The sequence below is a fragment of the Bufo gargarizans genome, chromosome 1 (genome assembly GCF_014858855.1).
Source record: "Bufo gargarizans isolate SCDJY-AF-19 chromosome 1, ASM1485885v1, whole genome shotgun sequence".
In the NCBI taxonomy this organism is placed as follows: Eukaryota; Metazoa; Chordata; class Amphibia; order Anura; family Bufonidae; genus Bufo; species Bufo gargarizans.
In genome coordinates, this window is record NC_058080.1 from 428,487,238 (window position 1) to 428,512,820 (window position 25,583).

Consider the following 25,583-nt stretch of genomic DNA (forward strand, 5'->3'; position numbering starts at 1 on the left):
AATATCTAAACTAATGTGCAGTGTATGGATATGTGTTTTTATGTTTGACCTGAACTGAGTATGTTGGAATAAAGTATTTGACTTTAGAACAAATTATGTAATGAACACTTACAACACCAATAAGCCTGGATCTATATATGTATATATCCTCTGTAATAGAGACATATACCATATACATAACCATGACAAGCAAATATATTCACCATATGTACATTTATAGGGGTTTTCTGGGATTATTTCACGGATGACCTATCCTCTGGATAGTTCATCAGTATCTGCTCTGTGGGGGGGGGGGGGGGTCTGACACCATGGACCCGTGTCGACCAGCTCTTTGAGAAGTCACCGTCACTCGCAGTAGTTCAGATGCCCTCTCCAGCTTTGTCTAGTCCAGTGTTTCCCAACCAGTGTGCCTCCAGGTGTTGCAAAACTACAAAGGCTGTCCAAAGGCTGTCCAGGCATGCTTGGAGTTGTAGTTTTGCAACAGCTGGAGGCACGCTGGTTGGGAAACACTGGTCTAGTCCAGTGATGGCTAACCTCTGGCACTCCCACTGTGGTGAAACTACAACTCCCAGCATGCTCCATTCATTTCTGTGGCGTTCTGAGAGCAAGTGTACAGCTTGGGAGTTGTAGTGTTAACACAGTTGGAGTGCCAGAGGTAAGCCATCACACGTCTAGGCCATGTGATGTTATGTTCATCAGTGACATGGCCTAGGCTGACTAGAGTTAAGCAAACCTGCCTTTCGACAGGTTCAAGTTCAGGATTTAAGTGAATCACATAATGGATTCTGTTCTCACAGGTAGCATTTTTAATCTACCCAATGTTTTTGTTGCATTATTATTTTATTTTTTTAAATACATATATTTTTATCCCATAGATTAGTCTATGGGAGACCTCCAACAACAGCTACTTCCAGCAAATTGACACCAAGAGCATGCTGTGATTTTAAAAAAAAAAAAAAATTGCAAAGGGGCCAAAAAAACCCCAAAAAAACTGTAAAACTATCAAACAACATGTTTGTATGAGAGTTTTTATATTTTACTATTGCTGAACATCTAATATCTGGACTCCATTTTTTACTGCCAAAAAATAAATAAAATAAAAAATGCTGCATTTTTGAAAATAAGATGTAGTCACAACAACCCCAAAGGAACAGGGGTGTTTCTCCAGAAACAGAACCACTCACAGTCCAACAGGTGTGTCTAGTAGTTCAGCTCAGTCTAAGGCCTCTTGCACACGAACATTTTATTTTTTTTCCATTTACGGTCCATTTTTTGCATTATACCGTATACAGAACCATTTATTTCAATGGATCTGCCCAAAAAAAAAAACCGCTGTATGCCTTCTATTTCCATTCAAAGATAGAACATGTCCTATTATTGTCTGCATAACAGACAATGATAGTACTGTTCTATCAGGGGCCAGCTGTTCCATTCCACAGAATGCACACAGACATCATCCATATTTTTATTTATTTGTTGTGGACCACAAAATACTGAAAAAGCCATATGGTTGTGTGCACAAGGCCTAAATCACATGGGCTGAGCGGTGTCACAATATCACTCACAGAAGTTCTAGTAATTGAACAGAGCTCCAGCTCTCCTGCATAGACATGTATTTAAAAGATACTGTCTGCAGCCACCACTGATCTTTACAATAAATTCTGTGTATTTCAACATGCAGTTTTTAAAACATGCTCAGATGTTAAAAAAAAAACTACCTAATAGTTCAGCCTAAGTAGCGCTGATTTAGCCCTTCCTATCTTGGGCTCTATAGCATCTAAATATGTCACCGGCCTGGTCTTGTTTGAAATCTGACAGTCTAATTGTTTTTAAAACAAGACCAAGATTGCAGGACCTACACTGGGACATATTGCCTTTAGAAACCAGCTTGTGAGTGATCCCAGCTTAAAGCATGTTTCAGCTGCTTTCACTACAGACTCAATTTCTAAAATCTATATTTCCCTACCTATAACAGCTAATGCTTTGCTCCTGGTCTTACTTTAAAGATTGTCATCTGGAAGAGGAGACGGGTGAAGTGAGGGAGCTGACACGTGTTGCAGCATTTTCACGAGCTGATCTCTATCTCACCTCTAGAAAATGCTGCAACATCAAAAGAACCTACCTGACCATAGACTTTAATACAACATCTTGAACTGCTGGCTTTTTGCCTAAGACAGGGATGCTCAACCTGCAGCCCTCCAGCTGTTGTAAAACTACACCTCCCACCCTGCCATTCAGGAATGATGGGAGTTTAGTTTTGCAAAAGCTGGAGGGACACAGGTTGAGCATGCCTGGCCTAAGTAAATGCAGCAAAAACAGAAGCACCCAACAAATAAATAAAAAAAGTTCTGTGACACTAGAATTAGAGGGCTCAAAGGTCCCTTTAAATAGAATCATATTACCTCGTTCACACTTCAGTCATTTCCATCAGTGACTGTGAAACAAAACCAGTATTGAAGCCAATGCAGAGGTAAGGTCTAATGGAAAGATCTGCACCTGTTCTTCTTTCACAATAAAAGGATAGACATAACCTAAGTGTGACCTCAACCTTACATGCCTTTTTTGCTCATTAATTAGCATATTACTTTGTAAAAGCTAACAGTACAGGTAGGTAACTTATGTTTGCACCACACTGTACAAGAACGCTGGTGCCATGGTACACTATTCTACCTACAGTAAATTGACACATGCTCAGTAATCTTTATTTGGAAATACAATGAGCCTTAAGTGCAACATCTATAAAACAGGAAAGTACAACCTGCTCAATTATTAGTCCAACAACGAGAAAATTGGAGAAACATGGACATTACCTTATGCAAATCTACAATTCACTAACACATACGTGAGCAACCTCCTGCACTCAGCTGTTCTTGGAACTAGTCCAGTGAATGCAGCATGCTGGGAGGTGTAGTTTTCCATGCCAGAGATTGCCAACACCTCCACTTATACTTTAATGAAGTCATGTACAAAAAAAAAAAAGCTGGCAGAAGTTTTTCTTTACACCGTAGGCTCTTTTGCGTTAAGGAAAAGGGTAAGTGCTTTTGTAGCCAATGTAGACTCATCTTCGTCCTTTTGTATCTTCTTTCACTTTCCAGATCATCAGTTCCATACACGCAGTAGCATCTTCACTTGAATCATGACCACTAACTAAAAGCAATAGAATAAATTCAAATTTTTATCATGCAAAAACAAGTGGGTTTGCCCATTTCACACACTAATACAGTAAAAACAACCCATAAGGAGTTAAGGATTTTGATGGTGATCACCTCAGAACAGACTAAGCCATCAATATCAGATGAGCAGGGGCCTAACAGCCCCACTGAACAGCTCTAGATGTGGTGAAGCTACAACTCCCAGCATGCTCCCTTCACTTCTATGATGTGCTGCAAACAGCTAGGCAAATGTTCATGCTGGGAGTCATAGTTTCACCACAGCTGGAATGCCAAAGGTTGTCGGTGCCACTGAAACAAAAAAATATTAAAAGGACCAAAAAAAAACAACAAACCTCAAACCACCCACCATTCTGGTGCTACGTTGACGATATAGGAGCAAAAGGCACCAGTTTTATTCTCATTGTAAAACTACCTTTGTCAACACATCTCACTAGGTTACAGGTCATATTTTGAAACTCGTTCACACTTCATTTACTGGTAAAAGGTGAATTGCGTGATGGATTCCGTTACCACAGACCATAACAATTCTATAACGGAATGCTTTAGAGACATTCTGTTATTCATTCCATCATACTAGACGTCTATGGGCTGCAAAACAGAGCCGTCTCGTTTCTGTTATGCAGGGTAGTCCTCTCCTGCATAACAAACAGATCTGTTATTCATTCCGTCATAATAGTAGTCCATGGGCTGCATAACAGTATGTCTCTAAAGCATTCCATCATAGAATTGCGTCATGGTCCGTGGTAACGGACTCCATAATACAATTCACTTTTTACCAACAAAGTGTGAACTAGTCTCAAAATATAACAATTGCTCATCTCTAATTGAAAGCTATACATCTAAGGCTACTTTCACATTAGCGTTCAGGGCTCCGCTTGTGGAGTTCCGTTTAAAGGCTCTTACAAGCGGCCCCGAACGCATCCGTCCAGCCCTAATGCATTCTGAGTGGATGCGGATCCGCTCAGAATGCATCAGTCTGGCACAGTTTGTGCTCCGCTCAGCAGGCGGACACCTGAACGCTGCTTGCAGCATTCGGGTGTCCGCCTGGCAGTGTTAGGCAAACAGATCCGTCCAGAGTTACAATGTAAGCCAATGGGGACGGATCCGTTTGAATTTGACACAATATGGCTCAATTTTCAAACAGATCCGTCCCCCATTGACTTTACATTGAAAGTCTCAACGGATCCGTCTGAAGCTACTTTCACACTTAGAATTTTTTCTACAATATAATGCAGACGGATCCGTTCTGAACGGATCTTATCGTCTGCATTATATAAGCAGATCCGTCTGGGCAGACCCCAGACGGATCCGCTCTGAACGCAAGTGTGAAAGTAGCCTTAATAATCCCTCATACTTGAATGCAAAAGTTGGCTGATGCATTCCTGTGGTTTTGACATTTCTTTAAAACACAGCAAAGAATGTAGACATGTGCATTATGTATGAACCCCTCACCTATTTTATTGCAGATTCAATTATTTTTGCATAAGGACTCCCAAGCTACAGCTGTGCATGAAAATAGTTGCAATAGGCCTCATGCACACGGCTGTGACGTTTTTTGCGGTCCGCAAAAAACAGAAGCCGCCTGTGTTGCAAAGCGCGGACAAGAACAGGACAGGTTTTTTTTTTTTTTAACGGGGCCACAGAACTGAGCCTCGGATGTGGACAGCACACGGAGTGCTCTCCGCATCTTTTGCGGCCCTATTGGTGAATGGGTCTGCATTTGCATGAGGCCTTACACAGTATTCTCAAACAGTTGTGTGTTCTTAGAATGTAGATTTTGGTCGCATAGCAGCTACTTGCAGTGTGCAGGACATAGTGATGCACAGGACTGATATACTCTGAACTTTACACACCTTGAGAAATTATTTATATACCATTTTGTATAAACTGCTTTAATGTGCGTTTTAGGTACAAATATATGTTTAATGCATTTATACAGTTTGTTTCTACCAAAGTGTGAAGCTTTTCATAGGTTGTCAGCATTCAGAAAATATATATAATTTGTTGGTACACCTTTATGCTGCCCATACTAACGGCAGTATAATAAAGTACAGACAGGTGAGGTGATTTCAGCGGTCTGTCATTTATAAGTTAACAGTAAGTGGTTGCCGAGAACCAACATCACAATCATTGCAGACTGGGCCTGGAAAAGAGTCCCGGTTATTCATAAATTCCTGCCCACCTGCTGATGACTGACCGTCTTCTACCTAGTTTTCTCCCTTTCTCTCTAGGAGAGAACTGCCAACCATCAGCAGGTGGGTGAGAGAGCAGGGGATTATGTATAACCAGGACTCTTCTCAAGGCCTGGGCTGCAATGAGTATGATGCTGGTTCTCAGCAACCACTGACTTTTAGCTCATGAGTGACACCATTGAAATCAGCATTTATGTTACTAATTTTGGCTCCATTCACACATCCGCAATTCCGCTCCCGAAAAAAAATTAACATGTCCTATTCTTGTCTGCAATAGCAGACAAGAATAGACAGTCTATTAGTGCCAGCAATGTGCAGTCCTCAAAATGCGGAACGCACATTGCCGCTGTCTGTGTTTTGCAGGTCCACAAAACACACACTGATGTGTGAATGGATCCTTAAGCTGCTCTCAGTGAGGTCAGGATAAATTTGCATGTGCAAACTCACGCATCGCAAGATTACGGCAATCTAACTTTGCGTGCAAGGAGGAGATTCGGAGGACGCAGCCGGTGCTGCTGTTATTTACAGGGGGCTTAGCTGGGCTCCTTACTAGGCTCATTTACATATCTATACAATCATTTTTTAAACACAATAAAAAGCACACAGCGCTATAGGACAGGTATATTGCAGACATGCTAGCGGCGATCTAGTCGTGCATGTCCGCAGCTATATAGGCTAAAACAAGGTGACAGAATCCCTTTAATATGGGCATGTGCCCATCAAATCCTACTTTGACTACTCCAACATCCTCCTCTGTGGTAACATTATTGCACCTCTACAATTCATTCACAACTCCATTGCAGGCTAAGGGCTCATGCACACGACCGTATGTATTTTGTGGTCCGCCAAAAACACGGATGACGTCCGCGTGTATTCCGTTTTTTGTGGGAACAGAACAGCTGGCCCCTAAAAGAACAGTACTATCCTTGTCCATAATGCGGACAATAGGACACGTTCTATTTCTTTGTGAAACTTACAACACACAGAAAAAAATAAAAATAATGGACGGACATGGAAAGAAAATACGTTCGAGTGCATGAGCCCTTAACCTGTTGCTCCTCTTGTTGATCTGTTGACTTTTCTGGGCATAGGTGATCTAGTAAATTGCAGTTGAAAGACATGTCAACAACATACAAAGCAATCCACACATCTCTGCCCTAATACACTACCCCCTACATGTCCTCTGCTCATGTAAATCCTCCATACTTGCTCTACCCTTAAAATTTCTTCCACCATGCAAACTCTTTAGAAAAGCCTACACCCTGCAATAAGCCTCTGCACTGCTCAACCAGCTTTTACCCTCAATTGCTGCGGGAAGAGGAAAGACCTTTCCTTCTCTACCAGTCTTCCAGTTTGTAAGCTTGTGCTTAGTGAACACTATTGTTTTTACACCAAATTTTAAATGTCCACATGGGAAAAGTTTCTGCCAAAGCACTCCGTTAATCGGATTACAGTTCTTTGTGAAACCACTCTGTTAGATGTGGTCATAATATACTGTAATATAGTCAATAAAACCAGCAAGATAAAAGTTAAAACAGATAAAACACATTATAGGCTATGGATGCATTTTAACTAAACGTTTTATTGTTCATTTGCTTCCTAAATGCTAATTAAACAGGTTCAGGGTAATTTCGGTCTTTGGGACAAGACAGTGTGGAACCACTCACCCCTGTCTGTCCGCACAAGGGAGAAGAAATTTCTCAGTCAGTACAGGAATGACGTTGTGCTCATACACAAGAGCTATTGATGATCACAGCACCCTAGATAACAGATCTCACATCCCACATGTATTACTGGGAGAAACAACCCCACATAAATGACGTCTCAATCTGGGTGCAGGATGCAAACCACATAGCAAGTAGTCAAAATATGAATAAAAATTATAAAGAGGGAGATTTATCAAAACTCAGAAAAAAAAAAAAATATGTCTTAGGCCTCCTGCACACGAACATTTGCACGCCGTGGCCATGCACGAACACCGACCGCGGTGCAGCGGATCGCGGACCCATTCACTAGGACATGCTCTCTTTTTGCGGAACAGAAGTATGGGACCAAACCCCATGGAAGCACTCCATAGTGCTTCCATAGGGTTCCCCATCTCAGGATTTGCAGACCCATTGAAGTGAATGGGTCCGCATCCATGATGCGGAATGCACACGGAACAGTTCCAGTGTATTGTGGATCCGCTAGTTACTGATAATACAACCATCTGCATCAGTTATGAACGGATCTGGTTGTATTATCTTTAACATTGCCATAACGGATCAGTCATGAACTCCATTGAAAGTCAGATCAGTTTTCTATTGTGTCCGAGAAAACGGATCCGTCCCCATTGACTTGCATTGAGGCTAATGCCGGATCAGTCTTGCTCCGCATCCCAGGACGGAAAGCAAAATGCAACATGTTGAGGTTTGCCATCCGGTTTGGGAACGCAACTAAACAGAATGCATTTTGGAGCATTCCATTCAGTTTTGTCCGCATTGACAATGAATGGGGACTAAACTGAAGCTTTTTTTCCCCTGCATTGAGCACCTATGACAGATCTCAATACTGGAAAACTTAGACGCTAGTGTGAAAGTAGCCTTAATTGCCCATAGCAACTAATAAGATTCCACATTTTATTTTTCAGAGCTCCTTTGGAAAATGAAAGGCGAAATCTGATTGGTTGCTAAGGGCAACTAAACCAGTTTTATTGCGGATTTGATGCGGTTTTGGCGCAGATCTCATCCTTCCATTGAAAAAAAAAAAGGGGGGGGGGGAACCCACAAACTGACATGCTTCAGATTTCAAAATCTGCATGGAAGAAAGGCTCCTTTCACACTAGCGTTCGATCGGATCCGTTCTGAACGGATCCGCTCATATTAATGCAGACGGTGGCTCCGTTCAGAACGGATCCGTCTGCATTATAACTTAGAAAAATTTTCTAAGTGTGAAAGTAGCCTTAGCGGATCCGTTCAGACTTTACATTGAAAGTCAATGGGGGACGGATCCGCTTGAAGATTGAGCCATATGGTGTCATCTTCAAGCGGATCCGTCCCCATTGACTTCCATTATAAGTCTGGACGGATCCGCTCGCCTCCGCACGGCCAGGCGGACACCCGAACGCTGCTTGCAGCGTTCAGGTGTCCGCTCACTGAGCGGAGCGGAGGCTGAGCGCTGGCAGGCGGATGCATTCTCAGTGGATCCGCCTCCACTGAGAATGCATTAGGGCCAGACGGCTGCGTTCAGGGCCGCTTGTGAGCCCCTTCAAACGGAGCTCACGAGCGGACACCTGAACGCAGGTGTGAAAGTAGCCAAAGTTTGTCTAATCTCATTCACTTTGCTGGTACTGTATTAAGCTGCAGTTTTTCCACGTGTGCAGGTAGCCTTAATACGAGTCAGAATGATTATGGCAAAACTAAAATGTAGTTTACTGTATGTTTTACTACTTCTGCACAATACATACTGTATTTTTCACCCTATAAGACTTTTTTCCTTCCCAAAGTGGGGTAAAAATGTCAGTGCGTCTTATGGTGCAAATACTAATTAGCGTTTCCGTCAATGCTCATTAGCACAGGAGGACTGGGGAGCAGTGAATGCAGCACTCCCTCGGGAAGTGCACTGGATCTCACGTCTGATTAACATGGGGGTATTAGAATCATTGGGGTATCTGATCGGACATATAAATGAAAAAGGTTTCTTATTTTCCTCCTCTAAAACCTAGGTGCATCTTATAGCCAGGTGATTATTATAGGGCAAAAAATACTGTACATTTTTTTTCTTAGTTTTTTGTGTCAACATATTTTGAGAACCATAACCTTTAATTTTTTCCTGCCAGAGCTTTGCGACTTGTGTGAGCTTGGTCTTTTTGCAGAACTACTGTATAGTTCTTGTTCCCATTTTGGAGTACACACGACTTTGCTTATTCCATTTTATAGGAGGCAGCTAGACTTCAGCGGTCTCCTCATGAACTCCTTTCCTACAGAGATTCAGCTGTGGCAATCTGTGGGTTGCGGTACAGGAAGTTAGCCTGTGTCTGAATGTACGTTTACGCTGTGGTGCAGGACTCCATTATGAATAACTTTCCTAAGCAGCAGCCAGAGTATGAAATAACTTGCATCCCCATTTTTTTCTTTAGGCACAACTGATTTTAAGCAACAATCTTACCATTATCTTGAATAATGCGACGCAGGTAGTCAGCAATTAAACTTCTTAAGGCTCTTTTATAAGGAAAGCCTAATCTATGAGGAAATACTATTGATGTATCAACTACAGTATCATGAATTAGCTGCAAGACAAAAGAAAATTCTATTAAAAGACAGTTAACCACTGAAAACATTTGAAGATTGGGAGAAGCATTTATCACACAAGATGAGCTAGCTTCCAGGTGTAAAAAATAAATAAATCACTAATTTGTGACTGTCACAGCTCTCGCCACTTTAAAATTCTGCCAGTCTATTGGTGAACCCCTCCCCCTTCCATCTCATCCTAGTTTTGTTTTTAAAGTGTTCCTAAACCTTTAATTATACGGGTACTTTATTAAAGCCTATTAAAATGCTGACAAATTTGGCACATCTTACTACAGCATACTGCGATTTAAGAATGGTATGTGAAAAAAAAAAAAAGAATTCTTAACCCTTTCCTGACAGTTGCTGTACATGTACAGTATATGCAAGGTCTTTAAAGATGGCTGGACCTCAACAGACACCATAGCCAGTGGGTGCCTGCTATTTTACACAGCAGACACCGGCCGACGGTCAATGACTGGAGGCAACGCAGATCATGGCCTTTTAGCCCATCAGATGTTGTGGTCAATTGGGACTACAGCATTTGAGCAGTCATTCACAGCTGCTCCTGGTGATCAAACATCCCCAGGTCTGCCATAATCAAAGGGGCTGTGCCATTAAGACAGCATATCCCCAATACGGAAGTCTGACCACTGGGGCCCCTGCTAATGAGAATTGGAGTCTGTACTCCCCATTTAGAGAAGACATGCGTGTCTACGACTCCATTCAACTGTTGAACTGCCAGATAGCCAAGCATTTGCATTCTGCCATCTCCAACAGCCCCATACAGCTGAATGGAGCAGCGGCACACATGAATGATGGCAGCTCCATTCAAATAGGGGGATGGGGGGGGGAGGACAGCCCCCATTCTCGTGATAGGCAGTGCCCCTTTGGTCGATCAGACTAACATGGCTAGAGGGACAAGTTGCCTTAATTGGGTAACCCCTTTAAGTTCTTATTAAGCCCTGCAATAAGAACATGTTATTTTCCGATAGACTGCAATGGTAAATTATGGCAATTTATGGTAGGAGAGATCTAGCAATCACATCTTCAAGTCCCTTAAAGGGCGCCAAAAAATAAAAAATAAAGTTTAAAAATTCAAAGAAATTCTAAAGTTAAGGCTCTTGGAAGGCTGGGTGTAAAAAAGGAAGGGGTTGAAGAATCTTTTTATTGCACATTTTTCAATACATTAAACACATCCCAGTTTTTAATCAAATTTACAAAAGAGAAAAGTATTCAAATGCACAATATATCCAACAAATAAACAGGACCAGTAGTTTTCTATACCTTAAGTGCTGTCAAGTCATTCTCTAACCCATGTCCTATAAGGATGGTATCTGCACTGAACAGGTTGAGCATAATTGCCTGTACATCTCTAATGGATGTGGTTATATTCTTTAGGTTTTCTTCTGTGACACCAGATAACCTGTGCATGGTGGAAGGAGTGGTATTTAAGTGTCCTCAAAAACAATGAAGTAAAACATTTTACAGCCCAGAAGGCAGAGAAAAGAACACTTGTGAAAGAATCTCAACTTTTTTCAAAGTGTCCATGTGCTTCATTTGATATGTCATAGTGACATCAAAAGTTTGATTGGGGAAGGGGTTTCAAGTGCTGAGACCTCCACCAGCCGCTAGAATGAGAAAGAAGTGCTTTTGCTCGCTCTCCTTTCTGCATGTGATAGACTTCATTGCTGGAAGATGCACACTAAGGGTCCATTCACACGTCCGTAGTGTATTGCGGATCTGCAATACACCCGGCCAGCACCCCCATACAGCTGCCTATTCTTGTACGTAGATGCGGACAAGAATAGAACATCTTCTATTTTTTTTTTTTCGGGAGCCGCTGACCGGAAGATCGGGGCCACGCTCTGGAAATGCGGACAGCACACTGTGGGCTGTCCGCATCTCTTCCGGCCCAGTCGAGAATGAATGGGTCCGGATTTGTTCCGCAATGTTGCAGAACAGATCCGAACCCATTCTACGGACGTGTGAATGGACCCCTAGTCAAACTAGGTACGTACATCCTTCAGCTGTCAGCATGCCTAGATTGGAGTCGTTTTCAATAGTCATTTACGCTGCTTTCCAGGCTAAATGTTATTGCTGCCATACCTCCACCACTCCCCATTGGCAAGAATAATAATGCAGTGACTAAAATTTGTTGCATTGGTGTTTAAAAATGGGAAAACCAGGGACATGCAACTTTTCTTATGCCAAAAACTAGAGTAGACTTAGTAAATGGCCCCCTATGATTTAGTTTCTAGCCTGTCTCCTACAGCGAAGACAGTGAGGGCTTCTGTCTCCTCATTCTAGTGATTGGTGGGTGTTAAGCAATTCAACCCCCACCAATCAAAACCTTCAATATGACACATCCAGTTATATCTTTCCAGTTATTGTCCAGAATCTCCTTTTCACATATCAGCAACTGCCATAAGAAAAACAATTACACCCTCTTAATTCTATGGCATCATGACAAAATCTGGTGCTTAGAAGGCAAAGGCAGACTGGGAACTTAGTGGCCCAGGGAAAGGGTAAAAACAAAAAACAAAAAACAAAACAAAAAAACAAACAAAAAAAAAAAAAAAAAAAACAAAAAAAAAAAAAACCTAAGAGTGGGCACATGTCATTGCAGGATCCAGATTGACAGTAAGCAAGGATAAGATAATTAGGAAGAGCTAGCGGTCCCTTAGTGCAGCACAAAATACTGCCCCAGCAGAACCAAATATCACAGTGCCGCATTACAGTATTCAACTATATCACTGTCCTCAGGACAGTGATAATGTTGAATTCAGGAGGACACCTGTGGATGTCGGCATGAGGCACAAGTACCTGATGTTCCTAGCATAATTAATGCTGAGAGCATAAGAGGATTATGCACCCAGCTGGTATGAGCGAGGAGGGCTCAGACGGCTCCCTGGACATCGGCCCAATGAGACATTTCCCTGTACGGTTTATGGCTAGACCACCCGTTAGGAGGGCTACAGGCTTCCATACACATAATAGCCATCAGCCGGTTGACATTTTGACCAATGGCTGTCTCTTCTGACCCCTCCCCTGTACATACATGTTTGGTTTGGCTGAATGCATATTCAATGAGAAGGGTGAAAGCCTCTGCCAGACACTTCTGGCGGCGGGTTATCTCCTGGGAGAACAAACTGATCAGGTGAAAATTCACACTTGGCCAACTGTTGCTCTCCCAACATCATCCATCAGAAGAAAGTTGGGAGCTCGCCACACACATTAGACCATGGATACCAATCCAGCTGTTGCAAAACTACAACTCCCAGGATGCCCTGACAGCAGTCAGATGTCCAGGAATGATGGGAGTCGTAGTTTAGCAACAGCTGGAGGGCCACGAGCTTGACATCCCTGCATTAGACCATCAGCCAAACTCCCCATTTTCAGTGGGTATGGGGGCCTTTAACCCCTTGACAACATGCTCAGTACATGTATGCACCATGTAGTCTTTAAAAATTGCACCTGCTCCAGGGTGGGCCACAGCTGCCGGGTGCCTGTTTCACACAGCAGAGATCAGGAGACAATGTTTGTAATCAGCAATTGTCTGAAAACTGTCAAAACTTTGATCTCTGAAGATTTACAGCTGTAGTTCTTATGAAGGCCTGTATGTGGGAAGACTTTCAGCTCTCTTGACCGTTTTCCCACTTGTCCATCATTCTACAATGTGAAAGATTATTCACATCAAATTGTTGAGAAATTACCTCATACCTTCCCAGATGGATTGGCAGCAACAATGGCTTCTTTAAGACTATTGCTGTTGCCTTTCCTTCTTGGCATTGCGACTACGCCAGACCAGCAAACTGCCAAAATGTTCATATATTAGGTGGTCACACTTGCTGATGACATGTGCGCTGTCTGCGTCTTGTGGCCACATTGAAATGAATGCACTCTACATTGCATTATGGTGCATGCTACATAATACAAACAATACTACTGCTGCATGACAAACTCCAATGGAAGCCGCACTCCAAGAAAAAAAAAAAATTGGGGAATTTAAAATCGCCCAATGGACAAGAGAAATTTCAGTTCCTCCATGGAACCATTTTTTAAGATTGAAATGTCTAAGGAGGGACTGAGACATTACTGACAAATTCACGATTTGTTTTTTTTAGTAGAACTTGAGGAACATTTACGATACAGTACATCAAGACAAGTATTAAAATACATACCTGGTGTTATAGTCTATAATTTCATTATCAGGCTTAACAAATGTATCATAAACCACCTGCAAGCTAGGATCGACCACCGTCACTCTGGCAAGTTCCAGACCATGAGTCGTGTAACACTACAATACAGTATATAAAAGACAATTAAAGGCAATGAAATAAAGTAAAAAATTTTTTTACTATATTTGCTTACCATTTCACAATCCACTGAAAATATTCCAGGATTTCCATCCGATGGTTGAAGTTTTACAAAAGTTTTTATAAACCCATCAAGGTTATCTTTTTGGCCATCATGAACATGTAGCTTCAGGGAGGAGAAAAACAAACAAAAACACAGCTGACAACATTTAAACAAAACGTGTACCATTCCCAAATTAAAAAGGGTTTGCAGGATTTTCACCATTGATGGCCTATCCTCAGGACTAGGGCTGCAGCTAACGATTATTTGAATAAGCGATTAGTTGTCGATAATTTAAACCGATTAATCGGAAAAAAACACCAAAATTACAAAACAAAGGTTTATATGATTTTACTTGAAAAATTATGGTCAAAGGCCATATTAAAACAAATTGTGGACGGCGCTGTTATTTGGGGGGGGGGGGGGGGGTCGTTGGACGACGGGGATCCGTGCACAGATCCCTTTCCCCATAACAGTGCACAGATCCCTTTCCCCCCTCCCCATAGCAGTGCCATAGACCGATCCCCCCTCCCCATAACAGCCCCGGCCCCGCTGCTCACAGCAGACTAATCACTGCATCTTTATTTTACCTTACAATGACGCTCCAGTAACAGGCAGAGCGGACGGCGGCGTAACGTCACTCACGTGACGCACCTGCTCCGCTCACTTTATGAATGAAGGAGGCGGAGCAGGCGCGTCACATGAATGAGTGACGTTACGCCGCCGTCCGCTCTGCCTGTTACTGGAGCGTCATTGTAAGGTAAAATAAAGATGCAGTGACTTAAAGTAAACCACCCGCCCGCATAGCAATGAATCGGACGATTATTCGATAACTGGATTCGTCGGCAACGAATCCAGTTATCGATTAATCGTTGCAGCCCTACTCAGGACAGGCCATTAGTATCTGATCTTGTAGGGATCTTGTAGTATCTGATCTTGTTTGCTCCATTCAATGTGCAGTGGACAGAGCTAGTTACTGCAGCACTGCTCCCGTTTAAGGTGAATTGGAGCTGTGTTGCAGTAACCAGCCGTTTTTTGCGTTCCGTATACGGAGCCATTCATTTTCAATGGTTCTGCAAAAAATTGAAAAAATAAAAAGGAATGTACTTTGTATGCATTCCATTTTCTTATTTCCATTCCGTTGAAAGACAGAACATGTCCCATTATTGCCCGCAAATCATGTTCCGTGGCTCCATTCAAGTCAATGGGTCCGCAAAAAAAAAAAAAAAAAAAAAACACGGAAATGCATCCATATGTCTTCCTTATCCGGAACCATCTATTGAAAATTTTATGCCCAGCACAATTTTTTCTGTAATTACTGTAATATTTATATAGTAATATTTCAGTAATACCTTCCGCACTAGATAGACGTGCAGAGGTTTAAGATCACTACCCAAACAAATAATCAAAATATCATGTGAACTGGGTATCTTAAAACATAACTTTTACTATGCATTTTTAAAATGGGTTTTGAGTAAACCATATTTGTTGTGAGACAAAAACACAAAGTAAGAACGCCACTTGCGCGTTCAATAGGGTAAATGGAAAAAAGAAAGGGTGGATCTTACCAAATTCAGTAGGGAGATCCACACCTGATGGTCCTTTTATGGATGACAGAAGGACAATTGTGACCGGCACTCAAGTGGTTGACGGCATTGATGGAATCTCATGTAATGCCCTAAAATTAAGGCCCTACCTAAATGGAGGGTTAGGGGCTATACAGGTCACCTGCCTACAAGACACAGAGCACCCGCCCTGATAGGGGCGACCCCATAAGGCACCTGTCCCTGTATTGGGGCCTATTCCCCATTATACCCTATTTAACAAAGCCCTACATGCCATGTTTCATCCCGAATTGCCAGAACTCATCATGGGACTTCAATGAACTTAAGGGAATACTAAAGAGAAAGAGAGGGAAACAAAAAACACAAAATATTGGTCACTATCAGTCCTGTATGACAGACTACACATAGGAATAGCTGCTAGATCATAAATGTTGAGATCTACTTACTAGAATCGACTAAAGGCAGGTTCCCCGTCGTATTTGCTGTATGGACTTAATAACAAGCGTCCAAGGTGTAGAGAAGTGTCCCCTATCCACCTGTGTCTCACCGCCAATTGTGGTAGTTTGGGAGAGCGCCGAATTGCACTAACTCCCCCATTTAAATATACTTGGTGTTCGGCTAATCTAACCCCGTCTCACCTGGCTTTCAAAATGCGAGACTCGTGGTTCGCATTTGGAACACACGCCGTCTGTGTGCGTTGGGAACCAGTGTGTGAACGTCGCCTGCAGCTTAGCAACCAAGCGACGCACACACACATCGCCCACGTATGGCGCCAATGATGTTTGACAACTATTAAGAGCTAGCAGAATCGCCATTTGTTTTGTTACAATGGATTTAAGAGGCAAAAATCGCTGAATACATTAAAAGGATACCGGTATTGCATATTACAAAAAGGGAGGTCACTTAATGTCCTAAAATGAAGGACAAAAAGGTACACAGTGGATTACAATGAGGCAGACTCACTTGATCTTAAATAAAGAAACTGCTCATTGAGACCTAGGGAGTGGGTGGTCTTCAAATAGAAGATCCATTTAGCCTCACACTGGAGGATTCTCTTCTCCAAGTCGCCACGTCTTACCCCTGGTTTGATTTTTTTCTATACCCATAAATGAGAAGCAATCTGTCCTGCCACCATGCTCAGTTCTTACATGGCGCGAGACAGAAGTGTCCCTGGCATTTTTCACGTCACCGATATGTTAGCCAATCCTCCTCCTTAATTCCCTTGTTGTCTTACTGACATACAAAATCACCTGTGACTGTGGTAAAGAGTATCACCCCTGTGGATTTACAGTTGATCAGATCCCCGATTGTGTACATCTTATGGGTATTATTGCGCCTGAAAGTTTTGGCACACTTCATGTACCTACACGCTACAGGTGTGGATCTCCCTACTGAATTTGGTAAGATCCACCCTTTTTTCCCCCATTTACCCTATTGAACGCGCAGGTGGCGTTCTTACTTATTTGTGTTTTGTCTCAACATATGTGGTTTACTCAAAACCAATTTTAAAAATACATAGTAAAAGTTGTGTTTTAAGATACCCAGTTCACATGATATTCTGACTCTATATAGCGCCACAATATTCCGCAGCGCTTTACAAGTTCATAGGGTTCATATACAAACAAAAATAACCGGATTATATATTGTACATGCCATACGGAAAAGAAAAACAAAAAAAAAAAAAAACAAAAAAAAAAAACAGAACGGATCTGTGAACAACGGACCGCAAAACACTGAAAGTGCCATACGGTCGTGTGAAAGAGGCCTTACTCACACAGTGATTTCCCATCAGTGCTTGTGAACCAAAACCAGCAATGGAGCCTACACAGCGGAAAGGTATAATAGGAAGATATCCTCCTGTCCCTTTTTTCAACCTGCCCCTGGCTTTGGCTCCCAATAACTGATGGAAATCACTGACCAAATACGGACTTGAGGTGTCGGATTAGATATTGCTAGATTACCCTGGGGATAGACCATCAATAAAATAAGTCTGGACAACCCATTTAAGTAGAAGTAATATATTAGTTACAGATAAACAAGTACAATAAGTTACCTTTGCCATTTGACATCCTGGTGTTCCTACAGCTGCTTCACAACAACTGTAGCGTGTTTCCATTCCACCTGGGACTTTAATTTTAAGCAGAAATATTGGGTAAACTAATGTCATTTTGGCTTACCGCTTTAAAATTACTTATGCAAAATTACTTATGCACGCTAACTTGCCTTTATGCTTTAAAACTTTACCAGAGTGATAGGTGCACTCTTCCTTACGTACATGCCTTCCTTGCGGTGTTACAGAATAGCTTTCGCCGCACCTACAGCACACGCGTCTTAACGCTAGGAAGAACAAACATTTGAGAGACATTTAAAATACACCGTCAAGCTGTGCTCAACTGCCAGCCTTGGAGACAGAGTTTGCACGTCTCTTGCCATAGGGAACCAAGGTGGTTTGCTCTAGCAGTGCATCAGACATCAGAACCACCACTATGAAGCAATCACATTACTACACAAGGACAGTAACACAACTTACCGTCCGTGCACATAGCTTTAGTTACTATGCAATGGACTAGGGCACTACCAGGTTTATCAGGGTGTGGCCTTGGATAGCCATTCTCTATTAATTGGTCTTCGGAGAGAAGATAGTCCTTGAGTAGGTTGTACAGAATAGGCCCAGCAAGTTCTGGAAAGCAAATGTGTTGTAATAAAACTTCATGTATTGCTGTATTCCACACAGATATCAGCCATTAATTCCACAGAATGATTATTCAGATTACCAATGAAAGGAGATTATGTAAGCAGTCAATACATTTGGTAACATTTTAGGAGGGGGTACAAGTATGGATTCTAAACTGCAATTTTTAGCACCTTTTAATTCCATCAGTGACTGAGCCACAACCTGGTGTGGGTTAAAACAGGAGCAAATCTTTCCATTATACCTCATCTGTGTAGGCTTCACTCACGATTTTGGCTCACAATCACTGATCAGTGTGAAAGTGGCCTAAAGCAGAAGGTGTGCTAGAGAAGACTCATCTCCTTTCCTGCATATGGATGTACAGTGTGTGATGCAACAACCTGTTGTGTTGTCCAGGGTATTTTCTCGCCCAGTTTCCTTGGGGGACACAGAAGACCTTGGGTATAGCTCATCTCCATAGGAGGCGTGACACTAAGTGAAGACTGTTAAGCCCCTCCTCCACAGCTATACCCTCAGCCTGGAGAGAGAGACTGCCAGTTTTTGCTTAGTGTCCAAGGAGGCAAGACACTCCCTGCTACTGCAGGGCTGTTTTCTCCTTTTGTTTCACTTTTTGATTTTTACTTTTTGATTTCTTTTTGTTCCAGATCATCAGGGACAACAGAGACGCACTAGACCTCTCTGTTCTCCCGGGGTTGAGCTGCGCCAGTGCCGGTCTCCGCACTGCTGCCTCCCCCACAGAAGGCAAGGTGGACCAGGGCAGCCCAGCTCCCCTGCATCCCGCCAGCGCAAGGGTCGCCCGCACGCCAAGTCCCTCTCCAGCGTCCTGCCACTACGGTGCCAGTAGCTGAAGGGGCGACCCTGCTGGAACGGACGGAGGGTGAAGACGGCTGTGGTAAGAGAGAGGCTTCTCCAGCCCTACGTCCCCCTCCCTGGCCTCCTGCGTGCTGGACTCCCATGCTGGTCCCGGCTGGACCTACGCTGACCCCTGGGTGCCGTAGGTGAACAGCCATGTTTCTGACTCCTGGGCTGTCGCTCATTTCTAGCTGTTGCCTAATAATTATATAGCCCCACACCACCACCACCATACTGGTGACCGCAGGGCGACAATACAATGCCCCTCCATAGGGGATTGCACAGGGGTGAGCATGACATTGCTGTGGAGGAATATAGAGCCAGAGACCTGCTCCTAGCTGCCCCTAACACAGGGGTTATGCCGACCCTCCCCCTTGCCGGTCGCAGTTCAGTACAGGGGGCCCGCGCTAGCTGCCCCTGTCTCTCCTCTACGGGGGCCTGTCCATTGGGGCAGGGGGCGCAGTGCTGGACTCCAGGGTCTCCCTCCTTACCGGTGTGCTAGGGCCAAAGGGCCGCTCCAGACGCTGCCGGACGCAGGACCTCGCGGCCTGCATGTGGAACGCGATGCTCCGACAGGCCCCGGCCGACTGCTGATGCATCGGGTCGGCCGGGTGCCGCAATCTTTGACCCAGGCTTTGGCCTGCTGTTCCGGTCCTCTGTCTCTGCCGGCCCGCGGGGTGGGCACCCGCGGCCGTTGGTACATGGGTCAGCCGGCTCCCTCCAGGTCCCGGCTCGCCGTCGCTGCCTCTTGGCCGGCCGGGCGCCGCAAAAATCTAGGCCCCGGCTTTGGGACCTACTAGGCCGCAACATCCCGGCCTCGGTTGGAGGGGGCGGGAACGTCTCGCGGCGCGAATTCTTCCCGCCCGCACGTCCCCCAGGGGATCGCAGCGCCGCCCCCCTGGTCGGATCTTTGTTAACCTGTTGGGTGCCGGCCATCTCCAAGGGCCGGCTCCCATCTGGAGGACCCCCTCTATGTTCTGGTGGGCTTCCTAATAAGCCTGTACAAGGCTGTGTCCCTGTATGGTGGCCCCTTTTCTTGCCTCAAGAGTGGCTGTGTTTTTAAAAAGAAAAAAAAGAGGACTTCCATGGCGGAGTTACTAAATAACGGAATGGCTGCGCAGGACGCTGCAGCATGATACAGTAGTGCTGGCTGCATGCTGTGCCCCCCTTCCGTAGGCGACATGTCGCGCTCCCCGGCTGTGGTGCTGGCCGGCTGCAAGTCTCCTTTTTAGGCGGACCCTTGCCATCTCCCGGGATACGGCGCTAGCCGAGTGTAGGCGCCCCTCTTCCGCCCGTTCTATGGCAGGACGTCACCTTCCAGTATGGTGCTGGCCATGGGCATGAACCCCTGCCTCAGTGGAATTCTGCGCTCTCTGGCCGCAGGCTGGCCATGTGCATAACCCCCTTCTATAGGTGGAATACTACATTCACCGGATCGGTGCTGACCATGGCACGACACCCCCCTTCCTTAGGGGAACGCTGCACTCACTGGATTTAATGCTGGACAGGTGCATGACCCCCTTCTGGGGCGGAATAATTGCACTCTCACCGGATTCGGTGCTGGCCATGTGCACGACCCCCCTCCTTAGGGGAACGCGGCACTCTCACTGGATTCCCTGCCGGCCATGTGTGTAACCCCCTTCTTAGGCGGAACGCTGCACTCTCACTGGGTTCGCTGTCGGCCATGTGTATGAAACCCTTCTATAGGAGGAATTCCAAATTCTCGCCAGATGCGGTGCTGGCCATGTGCACGTCCCCCTTCCATAAGCGGAACACTGCACTCTTACTGGATTTACTGCCGGCCATGTGCATGACTCCCTTTCATAAGCGGAATGCTGCACTCTTATTGGTTTTTGCTGCCGGCCTTGGGCATGCCTCCTTCTCTCAGGAGGCATACATACACTCTTACTGGCTTCTCTCGCGGTAGGTTGCTGGCCACGTGCCTGACCCTCTTCCATGGTTGGGTGCTTGCACTCTCACCGGATCCGCTGCCGGCTATATGCATGGCCCCCTTCCGTGGGCGGTGTTCCGCACTCTTGCTGGATTGCTGCCGGCGTGGCCATGCCTCCTCTCCTCAGGCGACATTCATGCGCTTTCACTGACTGGGTGTCATTGTGCCAGCACGTTGCCGGCCAGGTGCATGACCCCCATCCATGGCGGATGCTCGCGCTCTCCTGGGATGCCATGTGCACCCCTCCCCCTTTTTGGGAGGATCACTGCACTTTCACCAAATACGTTGCGGGCCGTGAGCATGGCTCTAACAGGGGTGCGCTGCTTGCACTCCCTTTAGAAATGGTGCTGGCCTTGTGCATGACCATTTCTCATTCCATGGGCGAAAATTTGTACGCTCACGAGATTCACGGCTGTCCTTGTGTATGCTGTACTGGACGTTCCCCTTTCTTGGGCGGAGTAGTTGCACTCACGAAATTCGGTGTTGGGTGGATTATTGCACAATCATTTAATGCTAGGATAATCAGGTGCATGCCCCCCTTTTCAGGGCCTTTGCACTCTTGCCATCAGAGTTGCCAGGTACCTTTCCCCCCTTTTTTTTTCCGGGCGGGCTACTTGCGTTCCTTCGCATGCCGGTACTGGTCTTGTGCATAGCTCCTTTTCAGGTTGCACTTTACACTTCCGTGGATACTGTGGGACGCTGTGGCTGTGCGCTCTGTGCGTTGTTTGGGCCGTGTATGCCTTCTCCTCCCGTGGGTGGGTTGGCCTTCTCGCTGCCTGCAGGGTTGCTAGTACGTATGCCTCCCTTCTTCCTGCGACATACGTTTTTCTCTCTGGGGTGGGGTTGCTTGTCGCAAGCTTTGCACTCTTCTCTGTGGAGATCTTCTGTCCACTTGTGAGCCTAAGGTGTTGTTGTCCAACACGCAACAATGAATGCTCAATGTATTCACAGCTGTATATCTTGTATATACGTAGACGAGCTCTGCTGGCTCGCTACTGCACTGAGCTGAGTGGTACCCATTCTCTGGTGTGGTCCCGTTGTTGTCGGCACCCACCATGTTCGTTGGCCTTTCCACCTGGGGAGTGTTCGGGGTTCCTTGATGCGTACCCATTCGTCATCTCGTGACATGGTTTCCCTACGCAACCGGTCGGGGTCGAGAGTGTTGTCTGCAGTGCCGCTCGACCTCTACGTTGGCTCTGGCGGGACTACCTTGCCTACTACCATTTCCTCCTCTCGGATGCAGTGTGGTGTGGGTCCTTCCTATTGGCGCCCTTTTCGCTCCAGTCTGTTGCTACCAGGTTCACACTGCTCCTCTCGGGTAGATCGCCCAACTCTTCTTGGGTGCTTGATTATCCAGGTCCTGGGGACCTCCACTTTGGTTTCTTCAGGGTATTCGCCTGCTGCGAGGCGGTGTGCAGGTCGTCTCACAGAGTAGAGGGGATTCGACTCTGCCTTTCCTCGCCGGCTCGGTTTTTGGGCTTCTGCTCTGGGTTTGTCGCTCCAATGTGGCTTCTGCCCCGGCCAGGCCTCAGAGGCTGTTCCGTCGTTGCCCCCCCCTCCTCTGGGGTGGGAATGGTTGTTCAATTGGATGGTTCCGGTGTTACTTGCGGTCTCGTACCATCTCCCTCGTTCTCGCTGGTGGTGCTAGCCGTTTGCCGGGCCTACCGCGTTTTGTCCTCCCACTGGGTGCAGATTGCTTTTCCGTCTGGGCGTGTGGTCCTGTGGGACTTACTTTCTCGGTGACTTGGGAGGACTGCCCTTCGGTCAAGATTGTCCTTGGATCTCCCACACGGGGCTGTAGAACTCCTTCTTTGGTGGCTACAGCGACTTAGATTTGGCCTGTCTTGTCTGGGCATCTGTCTGATGCTGGGCAGACCCTTCTGGGTTCTTCCGTCTGTCCTTCTGCTCCCCCACGCCGGTTGGATGCGGGGCCGTGTTGTTCGGGGGCCGACAGGACCGTGGTTTCCGATCCTTCGGCCGTGTTGCTGGTCTGCGCCTGATCGCTTTGGGTTTTCTCCCGCTTGCTGGGTGATTCCTGCGAGCACGCTAGTGTTCGCTCCCGACTGCTTAGTCCAGGTTTGGTTGTCGGACTTAGGGTTCTTACCTGGGGTTTTGTGGGTAGCGGGGCATTCCCCCACTCTGCCTTTCTCGCCCTTGGTTCTGTCTTTCTCTAGTCCAGCCTGACCCTGGGACTGGGACTGTTACTTGAAGTGTCAAGTGTCGGCGCTGTCCTTCCCCTTCCAGCGTTTCCTGGGCCTTGTCATGACCTTCTTCCACAGAGTGGCTCTTTGGTTCCTCTTTCTCGTTTCCTGGTTCCACCCTGGGACCTACATACTGAACTCTCGGCGCTCCAATCTTTCCCTTGGAGCCGTTGCGGAAGTTCTCCCTACTCCTTCTGTCCTGTACAGTTGTGTTTCTGTTGTCATCATGTCTGACGGGTGCCTGATTGGCGGCCCTTCGTGTTCTGTGCCTTCTGTCCTTTTCCAGGACGGGGCTGTTCTCCGTCCTGTCCCTTCCTTCCTTCTGACGGTGGTATCTGCCTTCTTGTCAACGAGGCTTTCGTCCTTTTCCTCCCATCGCCGGGAACGGTCGCTTATCGTTTGGAGGTTATGGGGCCTTGCGGTTGTTTGCTTGGAGATCTCCGACTCTGGTCGGCGTTCGGTCTCTTGTGTTTCCAGGAGGTCAGTGCAAAGGTTGATGGCCTCCAGGGTGGCTTCCTCCGCTTTCTCAGAGTGGCCTTTGCTGTGGTTATCGCACCAATGGCAGGGTTCTGCTTTCGGTGTCACCGTTCATTTCACCAGAGCGGTCGGTGCCTCCTGGGGCGGAGGCGTTAGGTTTCGGCCATTCATTTGTGCAAGGCGGTCACTTTTTCCTTGCGCACCTTACCGAGTTCTACAGGGTGCATACTCGGGCTTCGGCGTATGCTGCCTTGGGCCGCCTGGTCTGCAGGCGGTGGTTTCTTGATTCCTTCGGGTGCTTCGCCTTGGTGCTGTGGTCCCTCCCCTCTTGGACTGCTATTGAACGTCCCAAGGTCTTCTGTGTCCCCCAAGGAAACTGGGCGAGAAAACGAGATTTTTGTATAACTTACCAGTAAAATCTCTTTCTCGCTCTTTCCTTGGGGGACACAGCACCCACCCATTCTTGTTTTTTCTTTACACGGTTTCCGAGTTTGTTTTACCCGTTGGGTAGTTGGCTTGTTGGTTCCACTTTTGGACTTTGCCTTTTTACACTACTTGGACACGCAACTGGCAGTCTCTCTCTCCAGGCTGAGGGTATAGCTGTGGAGGAGGGGCTTAACAGTCTTCACTTAGTGTCACGCCTCCTATGGAGATGAGCTATACCCAAGGTCTTCTGTGTCCCCCAAGGAAAGAGCGAGAAAGAGATTTTACTGGTAAGTTATACAAAAATCTCGTTTTCTTTGAAGAGGCTATTCAATACAATGTATGATAAAAATTAGGCTGCTCCAAATAGTACCCACTGGACTAAGCACATAGGGTTTCTGATGTGCTCCACTTACTGTCCCTGTCCTGACACTGCAGGAAATGGCTGTGAAGGCTGTTCAGCCAGATGATGGCTGCAGGGACAGCGATCGGCATTCACAGCCATTTCCTGCCGCGTCAGGACAGGAGCAGGAATTGTCAGAACAGCAGCTGCAGGGAATTGTTCAAGGTGATGACCTGTTATTTTTTTTAAGCCCATGGGCAAAGTTTTATTCCACTAGAAAGTCCATTTAGCCAAGGTCATGTGCACCTGGCATCAAGAAAGGGTCACCTACCATTTTTATCAACTTGCTGTTTTGATCCACTTTTCACCTTTCTGCTGCCAGACCTCCCCAAACCTAAACATATAAAAACAATCTGACATCATATTAAACAGATAATCTTTCTTGCTTGTTTTATATCTCACAGCTTAGGACTCATAAGCACCTAGTTGAAACCCTTTGGGTTAAGAAACCTCATGGAAAGCCAAAATACAAGACAAAAATAAGTCTCAAAGCATGAGCTGCTGCCATCAGGTTCATGAAAAACCTGTAGAGCTGCGCCAACAGTACTTTAAATAAGACTCGTCGCATGCATGGAAGGAACTGAATAGCAGGGTCCACAGTAGAAATTCAGATTAAACAAGCACCTTCTACATTGGGCATTTAAATCCACAAGCAGCCATTTCTTACATTTCTGAACATTTCGCTGATCTCTTAATTTTTTGAGGCTGTTGACCGCTATATTAAGGTACATGTTTTTACTTCCACATCTTTCATAAATTGACTTTTCTTCTGCTAGAGCCTAGAGTAGAAAAAAATAAATGTCACTTTTTGTCACATATATAAACCTTGCAGCAAGTACGTGTCCAGATTTGTGTTCAATATTTTGTATAAATATGAGTGTAAACCCCTGTCAGCATTTCATAGTAGAAGGACCCGGTGTTCTGCCAGATTCCTATACCCGGAAGTGACAAAGCCGCACCGGGATCAGCTGGAGGAAGGTGTGTGTGGATCTGTGCAAGCACAGATCAACGGGATTTTTAAAAATAATTG

At 45.6% G+C, this 25,583-nt stretch overlaps 1 protein-coding gene across 1 annotated transcript in view; it reads right to left on the reverse strand.

The window, feature by feature from the left end:
- Positions 1-3,011: 3,011 nt before the first annotated feature.
- LOC122927677 (RNA exonuclease 1 homolog) overlaps positions 3,012-25,583 on the reverse strand; it is a 44,691-nt gene continuing 22,119 nt past the window's right edge. Inside the window, exons 7-16 of the mRNA XM_044279765.1 lie at positions 25,221-25,332; positions 24,825-24,887; positions 18,085-18,234; positions 17,778-17,891; positions 17,608-17,681; positions 14,005-14,115; positions 13,815-13,930; positions 10,918-11,056; positions 9,512-9,632; positions 3,012-3,147 (exon numbers count right to left, since the gene is read on the reverse strand). Coding sequence (XP_044135700.1) covers positions 3,059-3,147; positions 9,512-9,632; positions 10,918-11,056; positions 13,815-13,930; positions 14,005-14,115; positions 17,608-17,681; positions 17,778-17,891; positions 18,085-18,234; positions 24,825-24,887; positions 25,221-25,332 — 1,089 coding nt within the window. The 3' untranslated portion in view covers positions 3,012-3,058. The remainder of the gene's footprint in view (positions 3,148-9,511; positions 9,633-10,917; positions 11,057-13,814; positions 13,931-14,004; positions 14,116-17,607; positions 17,682-17,777; positions 17,892-18,084; positions 18,235-24,824; positions 24,888-25,220; positions 25,333-25,583) is intronic.